The 18,024-nt window shown below is 37.2% G+C and overlaps 1 protein-coding gene across 1 annotated transcript in view; it reads left to right on the forward strand.

Moving 5' to 3' along the window:
* Nucleotides 1-2,194: 2,194 nt before the first annotated feature.
* Nucleotides 2,195-18,024, forward strand: part of Colec10 (collectin subfamily member 10) — a 45,425-nt gene continuing 29,595 nt past the window's right edge. The window contains exon 1 of the mRNA XM_052161138.1: nt 2,195-2,342. Within this exon, the coding sequence (XP_052017098.1) occupies nt 2,195-2,342 (148 nt within the window). The remainder of the gene's footprint in view (nt 2,343-18,024) is intronic.

The raw sequence follows: 18,024 nt of genomic DNA on the forward strand, positions 1-18,024 counted from the left end.
TTAGGAAATAATTTTCCTTCAATTGTGTGTGTGTGTGTGTGTGTGTGTGTGTGTGTGTGTGTGTGAGAGAGAGAGAGAGAGAGAGAGAGAGAGAGAGAGAGAGAGTGTGTTTGTGTGTTTGGCTTCTTCAGTGGTTGCCTTTAGACAAAATACTTAGAGTTTCTGAGCATCAGCTGCTTTAGCTACAGAATGGGTGCCTTACTATCTATTCCACAGAGAATAGTAATAGTAATAATATCTGTGCCTGAAATGAGGTGACAGTGAGATTGTTCATCTCTGGTATATAATGATATAATACATAATATATAATTATATATAAGACACAATGTCAGTCCCCTTCCTCCCTCTTCTCTGTATTTCAAGAAATCAACAGTTCACTCAACTGTTACTGTTGTTCCTGGGAGGATTTGCTCGCCTCTCACCAAGAAAGCACTTTAGTACAAATTTCTGTTGCTTAAGCACCCAATTTTAGGTGCTCCATCATGTTAGCACTGAGATACTGGCATACATACAGTCTTTTTTGTTTGTTTTTCTTTTCTTTAGGTTGGTTATTACTTGTAATGATCTCTCTTAAGGACTATCTCAGTCATATCTTTAAGAACCTTCATTAACAAAGTGAGGAATGGTTTTGAAGTGCATTTTATCTAATTCTATATAGTACATCTATTAATGTAATAATTCAATAATCAAAAATGGAAGAACCTAGGCAATAAATCAGTTGGTAAAATGCTTTCCATGAAAGCATGACTATCTGAGTTCGATACTTACCACCCATGTAAAAGAAGCTGGACCCAGTGGCACCCCAGTGCCTGTGATCCCAGTGCTTGGGTGTGGACATAGGGGGACCTAGGAGCTTCCTGGCTGGTCACTCTAGCCAAATCAGCAAGTTTTAGAGCTAGTAAGACATTATCTCAGAAAGCAAGGTAGAGAGCACCTGACTCCTAATGTTGACCTCTTGTTTTGACATGCACACATGCTTGCTTATGACCATACCTGCATCCATGTGTATACACAGGAGGCGGGGAGGAAAATAGAGAGGGAGGGAAGGAAGGAGGAAGAGAGGGAGGGAGGGAGAAGGGAGAGGGAGAAGGGAAAGAGGGAGAGGAGGGAGAAAGGAAGAGAGATTCATAACCTGAAAAGATAGACAGAGAGACACAAAATTTAAAAAGAATATAAGAGGTCTCTCCAATGTAAATGACTGATTCTAATTTTCTAATAAGTTACAATCAAATCTAGACTGTTCATAGTGAAACACAGCTATATGAGAATAGAGATACATAAATGGAGACCTCAATCACCATAATGTCTATTCATCTATATCAAGTCCATACAATATATAAAAATCATCTGTCATTTAAGAAATATAATTGGATACTTTCTCCACAATTAAGTAAAGAACTTGTTACAAACCTCATTCTCACATATTTGTATTTTACCATAACTTGTCAGCTATTATTGTGGAGATAGACAAATCATGTCCTTTCCTATCTTGTCCCCTTTTCCAAATAAAGCTGTCATTATTTTATGTTATCTCCTTGAGATAGCATGCTAGAAGGGCAATAACCAGGGCATAATTATATGCATTTTCAATAGCTTTCATACTTATTACCAGATTGACTTGCAGAAAAATTCATTCATTTGGAGCTTACTCTCAGGGTAATTTATGCACTCAAGAGGAAGAGGTATGTCATAGAAAATATTAACAACATCTGTGATCAACTGCCACATCCAGTAACAAGCACCACATTATGAGAATCTCAAATCCACACATTATGTTTGCAAAATGTGCAGAAATCTCAGGTCACAACCTCCCCAACAGTCCCGGAATGCTACATTTAAACTCAATGCCAGACTAAGTAGCCAGCTGGAGGCCGAAGCAGCAGTCAGCTCTCTTCTCTCTGCTTACGGGGAGGTTTCCACTGACCCACACATCTGAGTGTTTACTTTAGAGATAATTTTCAATAAACTGTTGTCATTGGAAAAGAAGCAGTCTGGACAATGTATGGTTCATTTGAGATCCTGAGAAAATAAACAACCAAGGGAATGCCTCCTTGCTTGTCTTCGCAGTCATTTCTGGAAGGTGCTTTCCAGAAACCTCCTCTCTTTTCTTTGTAGCAGAAGGTTTTACTTTAAAAAAAAAATGATGCTGTTTATTTCGTGTGTCTTGGAGACCCTCTGTTGAAGAACCACAGTCATGAATGGCTTTAGAGTCCTGCTTCGAAGCAACCTATCCATCCTGGTGCTGCTTTTTCTCCTGCACTTTCAGAGTCTGGGTCTGGATATTGAGAGTCGATCTGCTGCAGAAGTCTGTGCCACACATACCATCTCACCAGGACCTAAAGGTGAGGAAGAAACCACAAATTTCATACAATATGTGGATCTCTTTCTCCATTTCACATCCACCCTAGAGCTGTGTGACTTCCCTCCCCCTCCTTCCTAGTTTCTTCTGACTTCCTGTCTATTTTAGACACCCGTGGACTATGACTTATTTACCATAGGCTTCCCTTGATTGTGAGTTAGAGAAGGTGGAATCCTAGGATATAAGGCTGATGTCAAACACTGAATACGCTGAGAAACTCTTCCATTGCATTTAGATGGGGTTGAGGAGCCATAACCTTTTGGTTAGACCACCTTCCTTCATTCTAGAACTGCCGTCTTTTTTTTATTTTATTTTTTTATTTTATTTTATTTTATTTTTTTTTGTCTTTTCTCACTCACACTGATTCTGAAGAGAAATTCAGCTAGGTGACCAAAAATAATTTTTCTGGAGTATATATTTTATAATTAATGGGTTCCTAAGTTCCAATGGGGAAGATTATTTTTAACTAAAGATCCAAAGTAGTATACAAAAGAATATTTTTTATTTGAAAGTGGAATCTCTGAGGTCAATTGCCTTCAGCCAGAGAAAGATTAAAATACTGCTTTCCCCCCCAAAGTATAGTCAAGGTCTAAGGTCCAGATACCCTTCTAGCACTGGTTGGTTTTTCCTTGGGGTGGGGCGGGCAACAGCTAAATGAATCTGTTTTCCTTGTGTCAGCTCTTACCCTTTTGTTCTGAAAGTGGTCACTGCACTGCAGTTGGTTCTCGCCTATTAGTAATTCATGCTATGCCTCCCGAGGCTGTTGGATGGAGGAACTGTAGCTGCTTAAAATTTCAAATAGAAAAAAAAAAGGATTTAAAAGAAGAAAGGAATGGTCGTGGAGACAGGGGTGGGGAGGAGGTATGGGATGTGGAAGGGTTGGAGAGTGGATGAGGGAGAATAGAATATGGAGCGTAAATAAATAAATAAATTTTAAAAAAGAAAAGAAAAAACGAAGGAAAGAAACGTGGCCCAATGCTTGTCAGTTATTTAAATGTGTGTTGCTTAAAGCGCATTTTCCTTAATCATTGAATTAATTTTCTCTTCTGATTGCAATCCAGCTTCTAACCTTTGCTACCATAAAATAAATGGAGGGAGTCACAGTGAGACCTTGGGGCTTCCAAATCATTTCCTTGGTGAATAAATGAATAATGTAAGGGCAAATGTGCAGAGAGGAAAGTTTTGGTTAGAAATACTATTTACTTAAGTCTTTACACAGAATACAAGGAAATTGTGTTTCCCTGTGGTGTCCTGAGGACTGGATATTGAAGGCTTCCTGAGATGAGCAACTGAGAGAATCTAGCTGAGGTATTTTCCCCCCTTGAAGAAAAGCTACAATGTTTGCGATGAAATAAGAAAGCACAAGAAGCTCTTAATTAAATACACTGAACATAACACATTCCCATTCGACAACTATGTGCCTTGCAATTCAACTAGTAGACATTGACTATATATTGCCAGGTCCCATCTTAGGCACAGCAGTGCACTAAATAATATATTAGTGTCACAAGCAATAAAGAGATACGTTGTTTTGCATAGGTTTTCTAAGAGAATATTGAGCTGAGGCCTGGGCATCTTACTGCAGAACAGGTGACAACAGAAATTGTATTGACGGGAACAAGTCTATAGAATGTGCTTAAGAACAGCCTTCATTCCTGGGCGGTGTTGGCGCATGCCTTTAATCTCAGCACTTGGGAGGCAGAGGCAGGCGGATTTCTGAGTTCGAGGCCAGCCTGGTCTACAAAGTGAGTTCCAGGGCAGCCAGGGCTACACAGAAAATCCCTATCTCCAAAAAAAAAAAAAAAAAAAAAAAAAAAGCCTTCATTAATTCTGGCTTTCCAAAGGCAATATGTAGCAGAAATCCTTAATGTCTGCAAAAAGCAGTCGGGTACCACCACATTCAGGAGGTTGAAGCAGGATGACTCCCATCTACCTGATGAGAAACAATGCAGGTTTCTTTATAAGAGAGAAAAACGAAGACATGTACCTTCTAAAAGATTAAACATCTTTATTTCATTTTATCACTTCAATCTATAATAGTGTTTATCGAGAACCAATAGCATCCATAAGTCTCCTTTAATTATGTCTGGTGCAAAGGTAGTCTTCTCATTAGAAATTAAAGTACAGTTTTAAACTTCGCAAGCTTCACTCTCTCCCTGAGCCCAGGGAGAACCGTGGGCAGATTCTGAGCTGGTGAGGAAGGATAGAGCTATAAACATGCCTTGAAGGAGGAGCTGAGAGAGAGCTTCAGAACACCGCGATTCGGAACCTCACATCGTCGAGATGCGGATTTGGTTTCCTCTCGTGAAGGATGTGACCTTTGCACCACTTGCGTTGTAAGTTCCCTTCTCAGTAAATAGAGTCCATGATTCTCTAACATACTGAATATTTCCCAAGTTGATGTAGGTTTGAGATAAGATAGGGATTTCATCTCAGGTCTTGTCTCTAGGTAGCAAGCTTGGGAATGGATTGCGCGCTCTAGCCGAGTTCCTAGTTGGCTTGTATCTTTGGGAACTGCCTTCACAGTGCAGTAACCTCTGCATGTGTAATGATGCCTTTCCTGTCTTCTGGACACAGTATTAGAGGTAAACGTACACGGGACCTTTATTCATTTTAAGAACTACAATAGGCCTTCCCTCACTCCAAGAAGTCAGGTCTAAATACTGCACTCCTTGTAAGGGGAAAACATAATTTGATGGCCAAGGAGTCACTGTAAGCTGCCAAATTATAGGGTTTTTTTTCTTTAGTATCTTTCCTCCGTGGATAATCATCTCATTTCCATGTTTACCAGCACAGCAATACTGTGCTCAGAAATTTTCAGATTCTCCAAGAAACAGACAATTAAAGGAATGTGACTCTAAATTTGTTCAGGATAGTGGGAACTAAATAAATTATTCAGACCTGCAGATGAAGCACCAGTAATACTAACCAGTTACAGAATATGCTTTTCAGCATGTCTGAACTGCATTCTATCCAAGGAAAAGAATGAGACTCTATTGGATCTACTCAGGATTCAGGTTCTATATGTGAATATATATATATATATATTTCTTATTTTGAAGATATATGAATTACCATAAACTAACCTTGTACAGATATCACAAATGCATATTTAACAAATTTGACTTCTCTTTCTTTTGCCTGCCTCTCACATGCACCAAGTAACAGTTTTGGTGTTAAGTATTCTAGTTACCAAGATTTCTTTGCTAAAAGTCTCCATTATTATATTTCTTTCTATACCTGAAATGTTTATTTTATACTGCTTAGCAGAAAATGTTCTTTTGTTATTTTTTTTTATCCATCCCACTGCAGTCTTTTAGCAACTTATGTGAAAGCCTGACCTCTGGTGGTTTTATTTGTAAACAACATGGATGAGAAAAAATTTTTTAAAACTTTTAAATCAGTAAGGAGTATTTGGCAGATGCTTGGCAAACTGCGAGTAGATTTTGAATACACTGTCCTGTTTAATTTTCACAGCATCCATATCTATTATCAATATCCTAAGCATATGCATGAGGAAATAATCTTTAGAAAGGCCAAGTAGAGCTCCCGAGTTCAGTTAAAGCTGTAGCTGTTCTTGTACTTGCTCGCCCTCTCGTCTAGGTCCAGTCCCTCCATGACATACTTTAGTTTGTAGTTGTCATATATTACACTGTATACGAATACAGCCGATGGCTACCTTCTGATGGTAATCACTGGTTGTTCATTATCACAGGACACTGAACTCAAATCACCTCAGTCCGTTGGTGGTACTGGACACTAAAGTATGTTCAAAGGAAGCATATACTCGCATTAATCACTAAAACTTGGTGTCTCATTTATTTGGAAGTAACATTATTTTATTCTAGTATCGCATGTTAAATTATTGCCATTTGAAGTACTGTGTAAGTACTTTGCCACATGGTGGACTTTAATTATCTCAATAAACTTTGCTAAAGATATTTAATTCCCGTTGGCCATATAAAGAAACTGAAGTTCAGAGTTACGGAGTCACTAGTGTGATGGCTCTGAGCTGGAAAAGGAATGTTAGACTTGGGTTCTGCACAGCTCCATTCGTATTTCTCTGCAATCAGCCTGAGGAATGGTCTAGCTAGCCAGAGCATGGGCCTCAAACCATGCTGAGTGCGATGTGGTATTGCCTGGAGCCAGAAATTAGCTGATTTGGGTTTTACTTAAAACTTTCATTGGTCCCTGTAGAACTCATACATGGGGAGACGAGAGCTCACGTCTGTGCGCAAAGCAATAAATTTATGGTCTATGTATGGCCTATGTGTGTCACAGCTTTTTTTTTTAACTAAGAGAGGCCATATTGTGAGAGAAGACAGGTGAAGATCATCCCCCATGGGGATGAATGAAAAGCTCTTCCTGAAAAATTGTTTAACTGTAGAAAAGGGACATATAGTTGGTCATCCTCTTTATTATTTGACATGACTCTATATTGCAGAATTGACTCAGTTTTGGTTATTTCTCCAAACAATTCTTAACCTCCAGTAAGAAGATGGGTTCTTGTCACTTCCTCATGTGTAAAATTGGATACACCAAGGAACATTTAAAGAATCTCTCGCATTCTTAGGTTAGGTGTATATCACTTGTCGGGCAACTCTCTGTGATCATTTGGTTTGAGCCCAGTTTTGTGAATTTGAGGTCTAGTGAGGCATACTAATGTCATGCCAGTCTCACGGGCATTGATGGCCGAGTGCCAAATAGAGCTGAGAACCTTGACCTTTTCACCCATTCTGTTTCATTATCCATGTTCTCACAGTGTGTGTGCTGATTGTTTGGTTTAACAAGTTAGAATTAGAAAAAGAGATCTATGAGATCAATGTATGACACAACATAGGACAGAATTGATGAGGTCATCTCTACGTATTAAGCTACCTGGCCAGTGCAAGAGACTTTCACAGAGCATGTAAGCAAGTAGCTTGGTTTCTTTTACTTTTAGATTCTATGTTGAGGGTGTTTGGGACCACTTTCCCTCCCCTATTTCCTTTGAGTAGATGCCAAGATAACATTTCAAAGCTAGGTTAGGAGGGGAAGTATAAAACCCTCACTCATCAAATTATAAAGATGAATCAGTGGTAGTGAACAGTAGTGATCTTAGAAGTTATTGGTCTCATTTTAATAAGGCATAACCCTTGTTCTGTATCATTTCCCAATTCTCTTATGTAACTATTTGTGTATGTACAAATCTTTGATTGAGACCTTAGCAGCAGGCTCCTGCATATTGATAAAACTTGTTGGCTTTGGAAAAAATTATATAGATAGATATATAGATATATATGTGTGTGTATGATTTTAAATTTGAGATCTTCTATAATTATATATGTCTGCATACATATATAAGTATCAAAGATAATATTAGGTATTATCATACATATTGTATATATGTACAATTATATGTATATATTATAACTTTATATAATAATATGCATACATGTATGTATATAACTAACCTTGCTGCCTAAAACTTTTGGTGCCCTCAACTGTAAATGGAATATATGGTTCCATACATATTAAAAGCTTATTTCGAAACTAAATTCAAGCATATATCTCAGCTATCATTACTTCTTCTGCCTTCTTCTGTTGCTCTTACTAGTCAACATTAGCTTGCTTTCTCTTCACTTCCACTCAAAAACTCATTTATAGGCTTAACAATTTGGCTTTACAAAAGCATCTCCACCTGAGAAGACCATAACTTTCTACCCCTTTTTGGAACTTCATATTAGCTTCTAGTCCCACCTCAAACTCACTACAGGCCTATCAAAGCCTCGTTTTTTCCTCAACTGCAACATGGGGAAGAGAATTCTCTACCTGTGTCATGGCATCACTGTGAGGAAGGAGTTGAGCCACATATAAATGACTATATATGATATAGCTTCATGATTCTGTAAATGTAACCAAATAAAAAGTTTAGCAGATGCAAAGGGAGAATCAGACTGGGTCTTGAAACTTTGTTGTTTTTGTTGTTGTTATTGTTGTTGTTGTTGTTCTTCTTCTTCTTCTTTTTCTTCTCCTCCTCCTCCTCCTCTTCCCCCTTCTTCTTCTTCCTCTTCCTCCTCCTCCTCCTCCTTCTTCTTTTTCTTCTTCTTCCTCTTTCTCCTCCTCCTCCTCCTTCTCTTCCTCCTCCTCCACCTCCTCTTCCTCTTACTTCTCCTCCTCCTTCTTTTTCTCCATCTTTCCTCCTTCATGCAGCACTGCATCAGCTATTGTCTACACTGGGCAACACATTCGCTCTCCTCCAGCCATTGTTGGGAGTCACTGGTCAGGCAACAACTTATATCTCTTTTTGTTCTCCATTTAGCCTATGAAACTCCTCTTGTATAACCCGGTAACTCTTTTAAAATGCTTTTATCAACCGTCACAGCTCATGCCATTTCATTCCCTAATGAGTCTGCCAGCTTTTATGCATCAAATTATTTGATCTGCAATCTTCTATCATATCATAAAAGTCTTCTAAATTATATTTTATAGCTATCTTTGCTCTTTTAGGGATAGATTGTAAATACATGCAGTAAAATTCTGAACTCCAGACAGTCAAGGGAAATGTCATCTAAATAATTTAATATTTGGAGCTTATTTACTGTGATTGTACTTGATTTGAGAACTCTATAAGCATCATTTCAGGTCTCTTGTGGCCACTTGACAATACTTGTATCTTTTTAGCAAATGCACATCACTTTAGAGTTTACAACAGGGTGCATCTTTTTTTTTTTTTTTAGCACTGCTGACACATATGGGGATCTCAGCCCTTGTTTACAAGAGGAGAAAACTCAGGCACTGCTTTTGTTTATGATTCCACTGAACCATGATGGGCAAGTGTTTTAAAGAGAAATAAATTCTGACTTATTCTCCCTCCTTAATACCATGGTTTGTGTAAGCATCACCAATACTGTATCTATTAATTGAGTCACATTGCATCAGAAGAACTAGCCCTGCCGGAATAAGGAAGAATAGATGCCTAAATAAGGAAGACTAGATGAACCATTGATACCAACTTTGTTGACCAAGTGACACCTGCTACACCTTACACTCAAAGCTCTTCTAGATTCATTTATGCATTGTGAGACAAATTGCTGACACAGTAAGAAGAAGTATTTGATGAAGTAAATCAAAATTTCAATAGTGGTGCTTTCCTGTTCTAAAAATGAAACTGTCTCAAAAGAAAACAATAGCATTCAGAGACTAAACTTAAAGTCACCTCTATGACATTGAACCATCTTTTGGGCCACCTATGGACAAAGCAAGGAATGATATGAGATTCATATGTCTCTGCCAACTTAAGATGGAATGAAATGGGCATAGCAATATGTGGAAGGCTACACTGAATGTCCCCTCAGAAAATGGACGTCTAGAAATATGAATTTACCTGTGTCATCTTCTTACTCAGTTTATTCCTCAAAGAGCAAGGCAGGCAGCCTTTCAAGGATTGTGTGGCAAAGCCAGTTTGAAAACATTGAACAAGCCACTGCCAGGAAGCTAGGAAAGGCACAAAGCAGGAAATATGATCTGTTTTCCTATCTTGCAATAGACCTAAGATGAGATTTCTTTTTTCAGATTATCATCCATTGTAGCTTACTAATTGAACACTTAAATGCTAACATCCATATATAAGCAAAAAAAAAAATGCCATATTTGTCTTGCTGCATGTGAGTTACCTCATTCAGAATGATTTTTTGGTTTCATCCAATTAACTACAAATGCCGTGGTTTCATTTATCATCTGAGTACTATTCCATTTTGTAAATGTACCACATATTTCTTTGTCCATTCCTCTGTTAAAGGGATATCCTCTGGTTGTTTCCAATTTCTGGCTTTTATGAAAAGAGTAGCAATGAACAATGTCGAGCAAGTGCCTCTGTGGTAGGTGGGTTTATGCCCAAGAGTGCAATAGCTGGATCTGGAAGTAGACAGATTCCCATCGTTCTGAGGAGCTGCCACACTGGTTTCCTCAGAAACCACCAGGAATGGATGTGGGCTTCGTATTTCACATCCTCACCAGCATGATTTGTCATTAGTTTTATTGGTCTTTGCCATTCTGACTGGTGTAGGGAAATTCTCAAAGTAGTTTGTTTTGCATTTTTTCTCATTGTGTTTGAATTTCAATGGAGATTGTTTTGCATCTGTAGATTACTTTTGATACAGTGGTCATTTTTACTATGTTAATCCTGCCAATGCATGATCATGGAGATATCTCCACCTTCTGATATCTTCTTCAATTTCTTTCTTTGAAGTCTTAAAGTTTTTATCATATTTGCTCGGTAAGAGTTACCACAGCACAGATTTTTTTTTTGAGGTAATTATAAAAGGTGTTGTTTCCTTTATTTCCTTTTCCATTTGTTTCTAATCTGTATGTAAGACAGCTACTAGCTTTTTGCGTTAATTTTTTATCCAGTGTTTATCGCTATAAATGTTCCCTACCAATTTAGATTCTCTTGTGTATACCGTCATATCATCTGCATATAATGATGCTTTGACTTCTTTCTTCCGAATTTGTATACCCTTGATATCCTTCGCTTATTGCTCTGGCTAAGATTTTAGGTCTTAAATGGGTATAGAGAGGGTAGACAACCTAACTTTAGTGAGCTTGTTTGACTTTCCATTTAAGTCTATGCTGATTGCGTATTTTCTGTAAACTATCTTTTTTATGTTTAAGTATGTCCCTTGTTTCCCTAAACTCCCTGAGACTGTTATCATAGAAAGTTTTTGGAAGTGTTAAAAAGTTTTTCATCTACTAATGAAATGATTGTGTGGTGTCGCTTTTAACTTTTCTTGTTTATGTGGTGTATTACATTTATCTATTTAGACATGTTGAAGCATCCCTGCATCTCCGGGATGACACCTACATGATCATAGTGAATGATCTTTTGGCAATGTTCTTGGATTTCATTGGGAATATCCATGCTCACAAAGAAAATTTGTAATTCTGTAATTCTCTTTCTTTACTGGATTTTATGTTGTTTTGGCATCCGACTAACTGTGCCTCATAAAAAATATGGCAATATTCCTTGTTTCTATTTTGTGAAACAATTTAGGAAATATTGCCATTAATTCTTCTTTGAAAGTCTGATATATATATATATATATATATATATATATATATATATATATATATATATACTGTACTTCTGCCACCTGACCTTTTTTTTTTTCATGTTTTGGTTTTTTGGGGTTTTTTTTTGTTTGTTTGGTTTGGTTTGGTTTTTTTTTTTTTTTTTTTTTGATTTGAGGTTTTTCTTGTTTTTTGGGGGCTTTAGGGTGTTGTTATTTGTGTGTATGAATGTTTGTTTGTTATTTTGGTTTTGTTTTCAGTGGTTTTGTTTGGACGTTATTTTTTTTCTTGTGAGATTTTTAATAACTGCTTTTATTTCACAAAGAGTTATAGGTCTGTTTCAATTGCTTCTCTCATCTTGATTTAACTTTGGTAAAGTGGTATATGCTGATTAAATTATCCATTTCTTTTAGATTTTACGATTTGGTGGAGTGCAGTTTTTAAAGGACATAAGATGCCCTTATGGGTCTCTGGATTTCATCAGTATCTGTGTTATGTTCTCTTTTCACTTCTAATTTGGGGGATACTCTCTCTCTGAACCTTTAAATTAATTTTACGCTTTTCTTAAAGAACCAACTCTTGATTTCATTGATTCTTTGGGGAGTTTGTTCTCTCCCTCTCTCCCTCTCCCTCTCCCTCTCCCTCTCCCTTTCCCCCCCCCCTCTCTCTCTCTCTCTCTCTCTCTCTCTCTCTCTCTCTCTCTCTCTCTCTCTCTCTCTTCCTTCCTTCCTTCTTTCTTTGGAAATATTTTCAGTCCTGAGTTTGACCTTTTTCTTCTTGCCATCTACTCCTTTTAGATGTGATATCTTCTTTTTGTTCTTTGGCTTTCAAGTGTGCTGTCAACTTACTAGTAGAGATCTCTGATAGTTTATCTAGGTACTTAGTACTATGAGCTCTTAGAACCTTTTAACCTTCATCATATTTTATAAGCTTTGGTATATTGTTTATTCAGTTTCTTTCCATACTAGGGAGTCTTTAATCTCTTTCTTCATTTCTCTTTGGGCCAAGTTTTCACTTAGAAAAGAGTTGTTCAGTTTTCGTGAGTTTGTAAACTTTCTGTTCTTTCTGTTATCAACAATATCCAGTTTTAATCTGTAGTAGTCAGATCGAATGCAGAGTGTTATTTTGATGCTCTAAAATCTGTTGAGACTTACTTTGGGTGTGTGATGAGTTTTAGAAAAAATTCCATGAGATGCTGAGAAGAAGGTATGTTATTTTGTGTTTGTGTGAAATGTTCTGCAAAGCTATTTTAGTTCCAAGTTTCACTTGGTCCATAAGGTCATTTAGCTCCCAAATTACTCTGTTTAATTTTTGTCTGAATTGTCTGTCTTTTGGCAAGAATGGAGTATTAAAATCTCTAACAGTGTTTTGAGAGTCAAGTGTTTTGCGATTCAAGCTGAAGTTTTTAGTTGTTTTTTAAATATTTTATGAACTGGTGTCCTTATTATTAAGAATTGAACCAGCTTTTTGGTGGATTTTTCCTTTGCTAAGTATGTAGTGTCCTTCTTTATCTCTTCTGATTAGTTTTCATTTGAAGTATATTTTGTCAGAGATTAAAATGATTAAATCAGCTTTCCCCTTATGTCCATGTGTTTGAAGTAATTTTTTCTATCCTTTTACTCTGAGGTGGTATCTATACTTGATTTTTAAGGTGTGTTTCCTAGCTGCGGCAGAAGGATAGATTCTGATTTTATATCTATTCTGGTAGTTTGTCTTCTTGTTGTGGGGACTGAGTCCACTGATGTTGAGACTTATCAGGATTTGCTAATTCCTCATGTTTTTTTGCTGTTCTGCTGGTGGTGGGTGATGGTGGCACTGCTGGTATTGGTGGTGGTGGTAGTAGTGTGTGCACGCATTTTCCTCCTTTGATTTACTGGTCTGGGATTATTCATTATCTCTATTTCTTGGGTATGGTTAACTTCTTTAGCTTGGTGTTTTCTTTCTAGTGCCTTCTATAGGGCAGGATTTATACATAAAGATATTGTTTAAATTTGGTTTTATCATGGACTATCTTATTTTCTCCGTCCATTGTGATCAAAAGGTTTACTGTGTATAGTAGACTGGGCTGGCATTTGTGCTCTCTTATGGTAAATAGAACATATGTCCAGTTCCTTATGATTTTTAGGTTCTATATTGAGGAATCATGTGTTATTCTGAATTCATCTTTATATGTTACTTGGTCTTGTTTTCCTTGAAGCTTTTAGGATTCTTTCTTTCTTCTATGCATTTATTGGTTTAATTTATTATGTAACTGATTTTTTTATCCCAGTGAATTTGGTGTTCTGTATCCTTCTTGTATTTTGATAGGTACCTCCCTCTCTAAGTTAAGGAAATGTTCTTCAATGATTGTGTTGGAAATATTTTCTAAGCCCTTAACTTAGGATTATTCTCCCTACTCTATCCTTATTATTCTTGGATTTGGTCCTTTTATAGTGTCTTGATTTCCTAGATGTTATGTGTCAGGATTTTTTAAGTTTAACATTCTTTAAGGTATCCATTTCTTCTATTGTGTCCTCAATGACTGAGATTCCCTCTTCCATCTCTTATATCCTTTTGATGAGCCTTGTTTCAGAGGACCCTGTTTGAGGCCCTAAATTTTTCATTTCCAGATTTCCTAGAGTTTGGGTCTTCTCTACTAATTAAATTTTCTCTTAGACACTTTAGATTGTTTTATTCACTTCCTCTTTAAGAGCCTCTATGATAGTCCTAACTGTTATTGATTATGTTTTTATGCTAGCATCTAGTCATCTGGGGCTGTTTTATTAATTTCCTCTTTAAGAACCTCTATGGTATTCATTAAGACTGTTTTAAGGTCTTCTACTGGTGTTTGAGCTGTGTTTCAGTAGTCAAGTCCCACAGTGGTAGTGTTGCTGAATTCTAGTAGAGATATATTGCCCTGGCTGTGTTTTTATGCTACCATCTAGTCTTCTGGGTTTAGGAAGATTATCATTTGAGGTGCTGATATTTGTTCTTATCTTTTTTGTCAGTGCTTTGCTCCTTGGTTCCTATCATCTTCTCTGGTTCTTAGGAGATAGGTATGGCTGTGTGTTTGTGTTCTGTGTAGAAAAGAATTGTTTTGGAATCCTGATAGGTATAACCATTTGAGGTTCCAGGTAAATGTATTTTTAGGCATTGTGAGTTGACACTTGGTAATGAGGATGGGCTGGGGAAGGGGTTAAGGTCCACAGATGAGAGGGAAATGGTATCCATCATGTTCTGCTTATTCCCATGGAAATGGGGTCAGAGAGGAAAATCTTTAACTGGTGTTTTGATACAGAACTGGGGATGAGAGTGAGAAATGGAGTTGAAAGAATGGAGGGACCGGCGAAGATACGCCAAAAGCCTACCTGTTTTACTATCCTCTGCCTTGCTGGGGTTTGGATAAAGCCCAGGAAAATTATAGCAAAGGGAGTTTTGGAGAGAAAGTTCTGTGTGATCCACTGGAGAAGTAGGCAGAGAGGAAGGGGAGGCCACAGCAACTGTTCTGCTATAGAAATGAGGATGGGACTGGAGAATTGATTTTGGGAGGGTGTAGGAACAAGGGAAGATCTGCAGTTAGCCTACCTGCTTCCCTGGCTGGAGTAGTCTGTTTTCTTTTTTCTTTTCTATATTCTTTGTTTACTTTCCAAATGATTTCCCCTTTTCCAGTCCCCCACTTCACATATGTCCCATAAGCCCTCTTCCCTCTGTCCATTCTCCAATCAACCCCCTCCCACTTCTCTGTCCTGGTAATCCCCTACATTGTTGCACCAAGCTTTTCCAGGACCAGGGCCCTCTCCTTCCGTCTTCTTGGGAATCATTTGATATGTCTTGGGTATTCAGAGCTTCTGGGCTAATATCCACTTATCAGTAACTGCATTCCATGTGTGTTCTTTTGAGAATGGGTTACCTCACTTAGGATGATATTTTCCAGTTCCAACCATTTCCCTAAGAATTTCATGAAGTCATTGTTTTTAATAACTGAGTAGTATTCCATTGTGTTAATATACCACGTTTTCTATATCCATTCATTTGTGGAAGGACATATGGGTTCTTTCCAGCTTCTGGCCATTATAAATAAGGCTGCTATGAACATAGCTGAGCATGTGCCCTTGTTACTTGTTGGAGACTCTTTGGGGTATATGCCCAGGAATGGTATATACTGGTTCCCCCTCCCCATAAATCCCATAAGCCCTCTTCCCTCTGCCCATTCCCCAATCAACCCTTTAATCTTACTTCCAAATAGTTTCTAGATGTATTTCTGTTGTCAAGAATCATGAATGAGAAACTTCCACACTATTTATGTCTTCTTTGGAATATTTATGTCTTCTTTGGGCATAGATATTTATAGAAGAATAAATAATATAGGATACTGATATAATATATGGTGTATGATATATGATATATATACCAACACACCCATATATATATATGTATACATATATATACATATATATATATATATATATATATATATATATATATATATAGTATTTGTTATTTAAACCTTTGAGTAATCTTTTGAAATCATTCATTGCCCTTTCTGAAAAGGAATTTTTCTAAGTTCTTTGTATATTGCGACAATTACTTATTTCTTATATCAAGTATTCACTTTTTCTTTTGCCATTTATTTGTTTACATTCTTCATAAATTTATGTATATTACTTTAAACTCTCACCAAGTCACTTATCCTTTATGACTTTTGTTTTTTCTTTATGTGGATGAAATTCACACAGAGAGAATGTGTATGTGCCATTCAGTGACAACAAGAGCTCAAGGGCATTTTGATGATCAAGAAACAAACAGCTTGGTCAAGAAGAGATTCTCTGAGTGAAGACCATAAAATAAGGTGTAATAATTCCCTTGATGATAAACTGCAAGGCCATATACTGGACTAAGCGTGGTCTTACGTTACAGAAACTGTTAGAACATTTTGAATGAGGAAGTAACAGTGAAAATATTGCAAGATAGTTTGATAAAGCAAAGTTCAGATTCATGTAAACTGGTATTTCAATAGTTTGTTGAACAGAAACTATTCTAATTGCATTGGATGCATCAATTACTTAAACATTATAAATATTAGGCTTATAATTCATAAAGACCATTTATGAATTATATACAATGCATAAGAATTGGGGCCTGAAGTTAGAATAGGTAAGACAGAGATGACAAGAACAAGAGAAGAAAAAGAAAGGTAGAAAATGAGAAAGGGTAAGAATGAAGATGGGCCTGAGGACACATAAATTATCAAAACCAGCTTGACTGTTGAGCCTGGGACATTCGAGCATGGTAGAAATATTAGGAGAGAAAATAAATTAGATGAAGAAACAAAACCACTGCAGGGCAGTAGCAGGAGTATTGTTCTGTGTATCTTCCTGGCTGCCTTATTGCTTTATAGGTTGTACCACAGACTGAGGCCAATTCATTAATCAACCACTATGGAGAATGACATTTCAATCAATCACGAATTCATTTGACTGTATTGTCATTAAGCTCACATTTATCCATCTTGTCTTTAGGGATGTTATTCCTTTCAAGAACTCTTATTGAACAGAGTTCAATATTGCCGCTCAGACTTGATGCCAAGTGCTGGGAATGCAAAGAAGAGCGTATGTCGTTTCTGATCTATCCAATATTGGGATGACTCCTTATAGTAGGAAGCTATGAGGTGCTGGAGGAATACCCTTTAGGGAGCACCATTAATTCTCTGTGTTAAAGTGCGATTCTTTAGGCAGACCTGTATCTAGGAGGATCTTGACCTGGGATTGTCAGGAGCGTGTCACCCAATAGAATATAAAAATTCACATGAGCTCTTATTGGTGAGAGTGTTTTAGCACACACTTGTTATAATACACTAATGAAACTCTACATTGGCTCATTTTTGTGCACTTGTCTTAGCTGTAAGTCTACTCTGTTAAATCCCTCTCAGAGATGCTACTTCTCCCTAACAAAAATCAAGGGAGAGCTGGGGATGTAGGCATATGGAGGCCAGTGGCTCTTTTAACTCCTGTAACAGATTCTTTTAGCATTTGTTACACTGTTATTTGGCTTCCTGAGGCTGTGCCCTTGCCACAGAGAAGCCTGTTTCTGTCTTAATCATCGTCTAGTAATTATATTATTAAGAAACTTGTATTAACAAGTGAAAGAATCTAACACAAGCCAAAACAGTAAACAGAGGAGAGAATGCCAATTTACAGGCATGAAGCCTGTATCATGAGGCAATGGAGCCGTGCTAGAGCCACATGCTTGACCAACTTGTTCTGGGCTCACATTTCTTGCCTTGGCTTTGCTCTCTACAGTTGCTACAGTGTAAACCTTGTTTGTTCTTGTGCTGTTAGGATCTATTCAATATCTTGTCTCAAACCCCTAAAGACAGACTGATTCTCCTCTAGTTTATGGGAGCTCTAATTAAAATCCTTAATTAAAATTTGTGGTTCCATATAGGGTCACATGTTATCAGAATCCCAGAAAAATATACCAAAAATAAAGTCAATGGATGACTATTCAGTATATACATATTTATAAATGGATCCCTTTGATCCAAGGACTCCAATATGAGTTTGATCATCCATAATCTCACATGATTTTCAAGTAGTTGCATAACAAAATAGTTCCATTCCCAATAACTCTGAAGAATA

Source organism: Apodemus sylvaticus, chromosome 17 (assembly GCF_947179515.1).
Source record: "Apodemus sylvaticus chromosome 17, mApoSyl1.1, whole genome shotgun sequence".
Classification (NCBI taxonomy): domain Eukaryota; kingdom Metazoa; phylum Chordata; class Mammalia; order Rodentia; family Muridae; genus Apodemus; species Apodemus sylvaticus.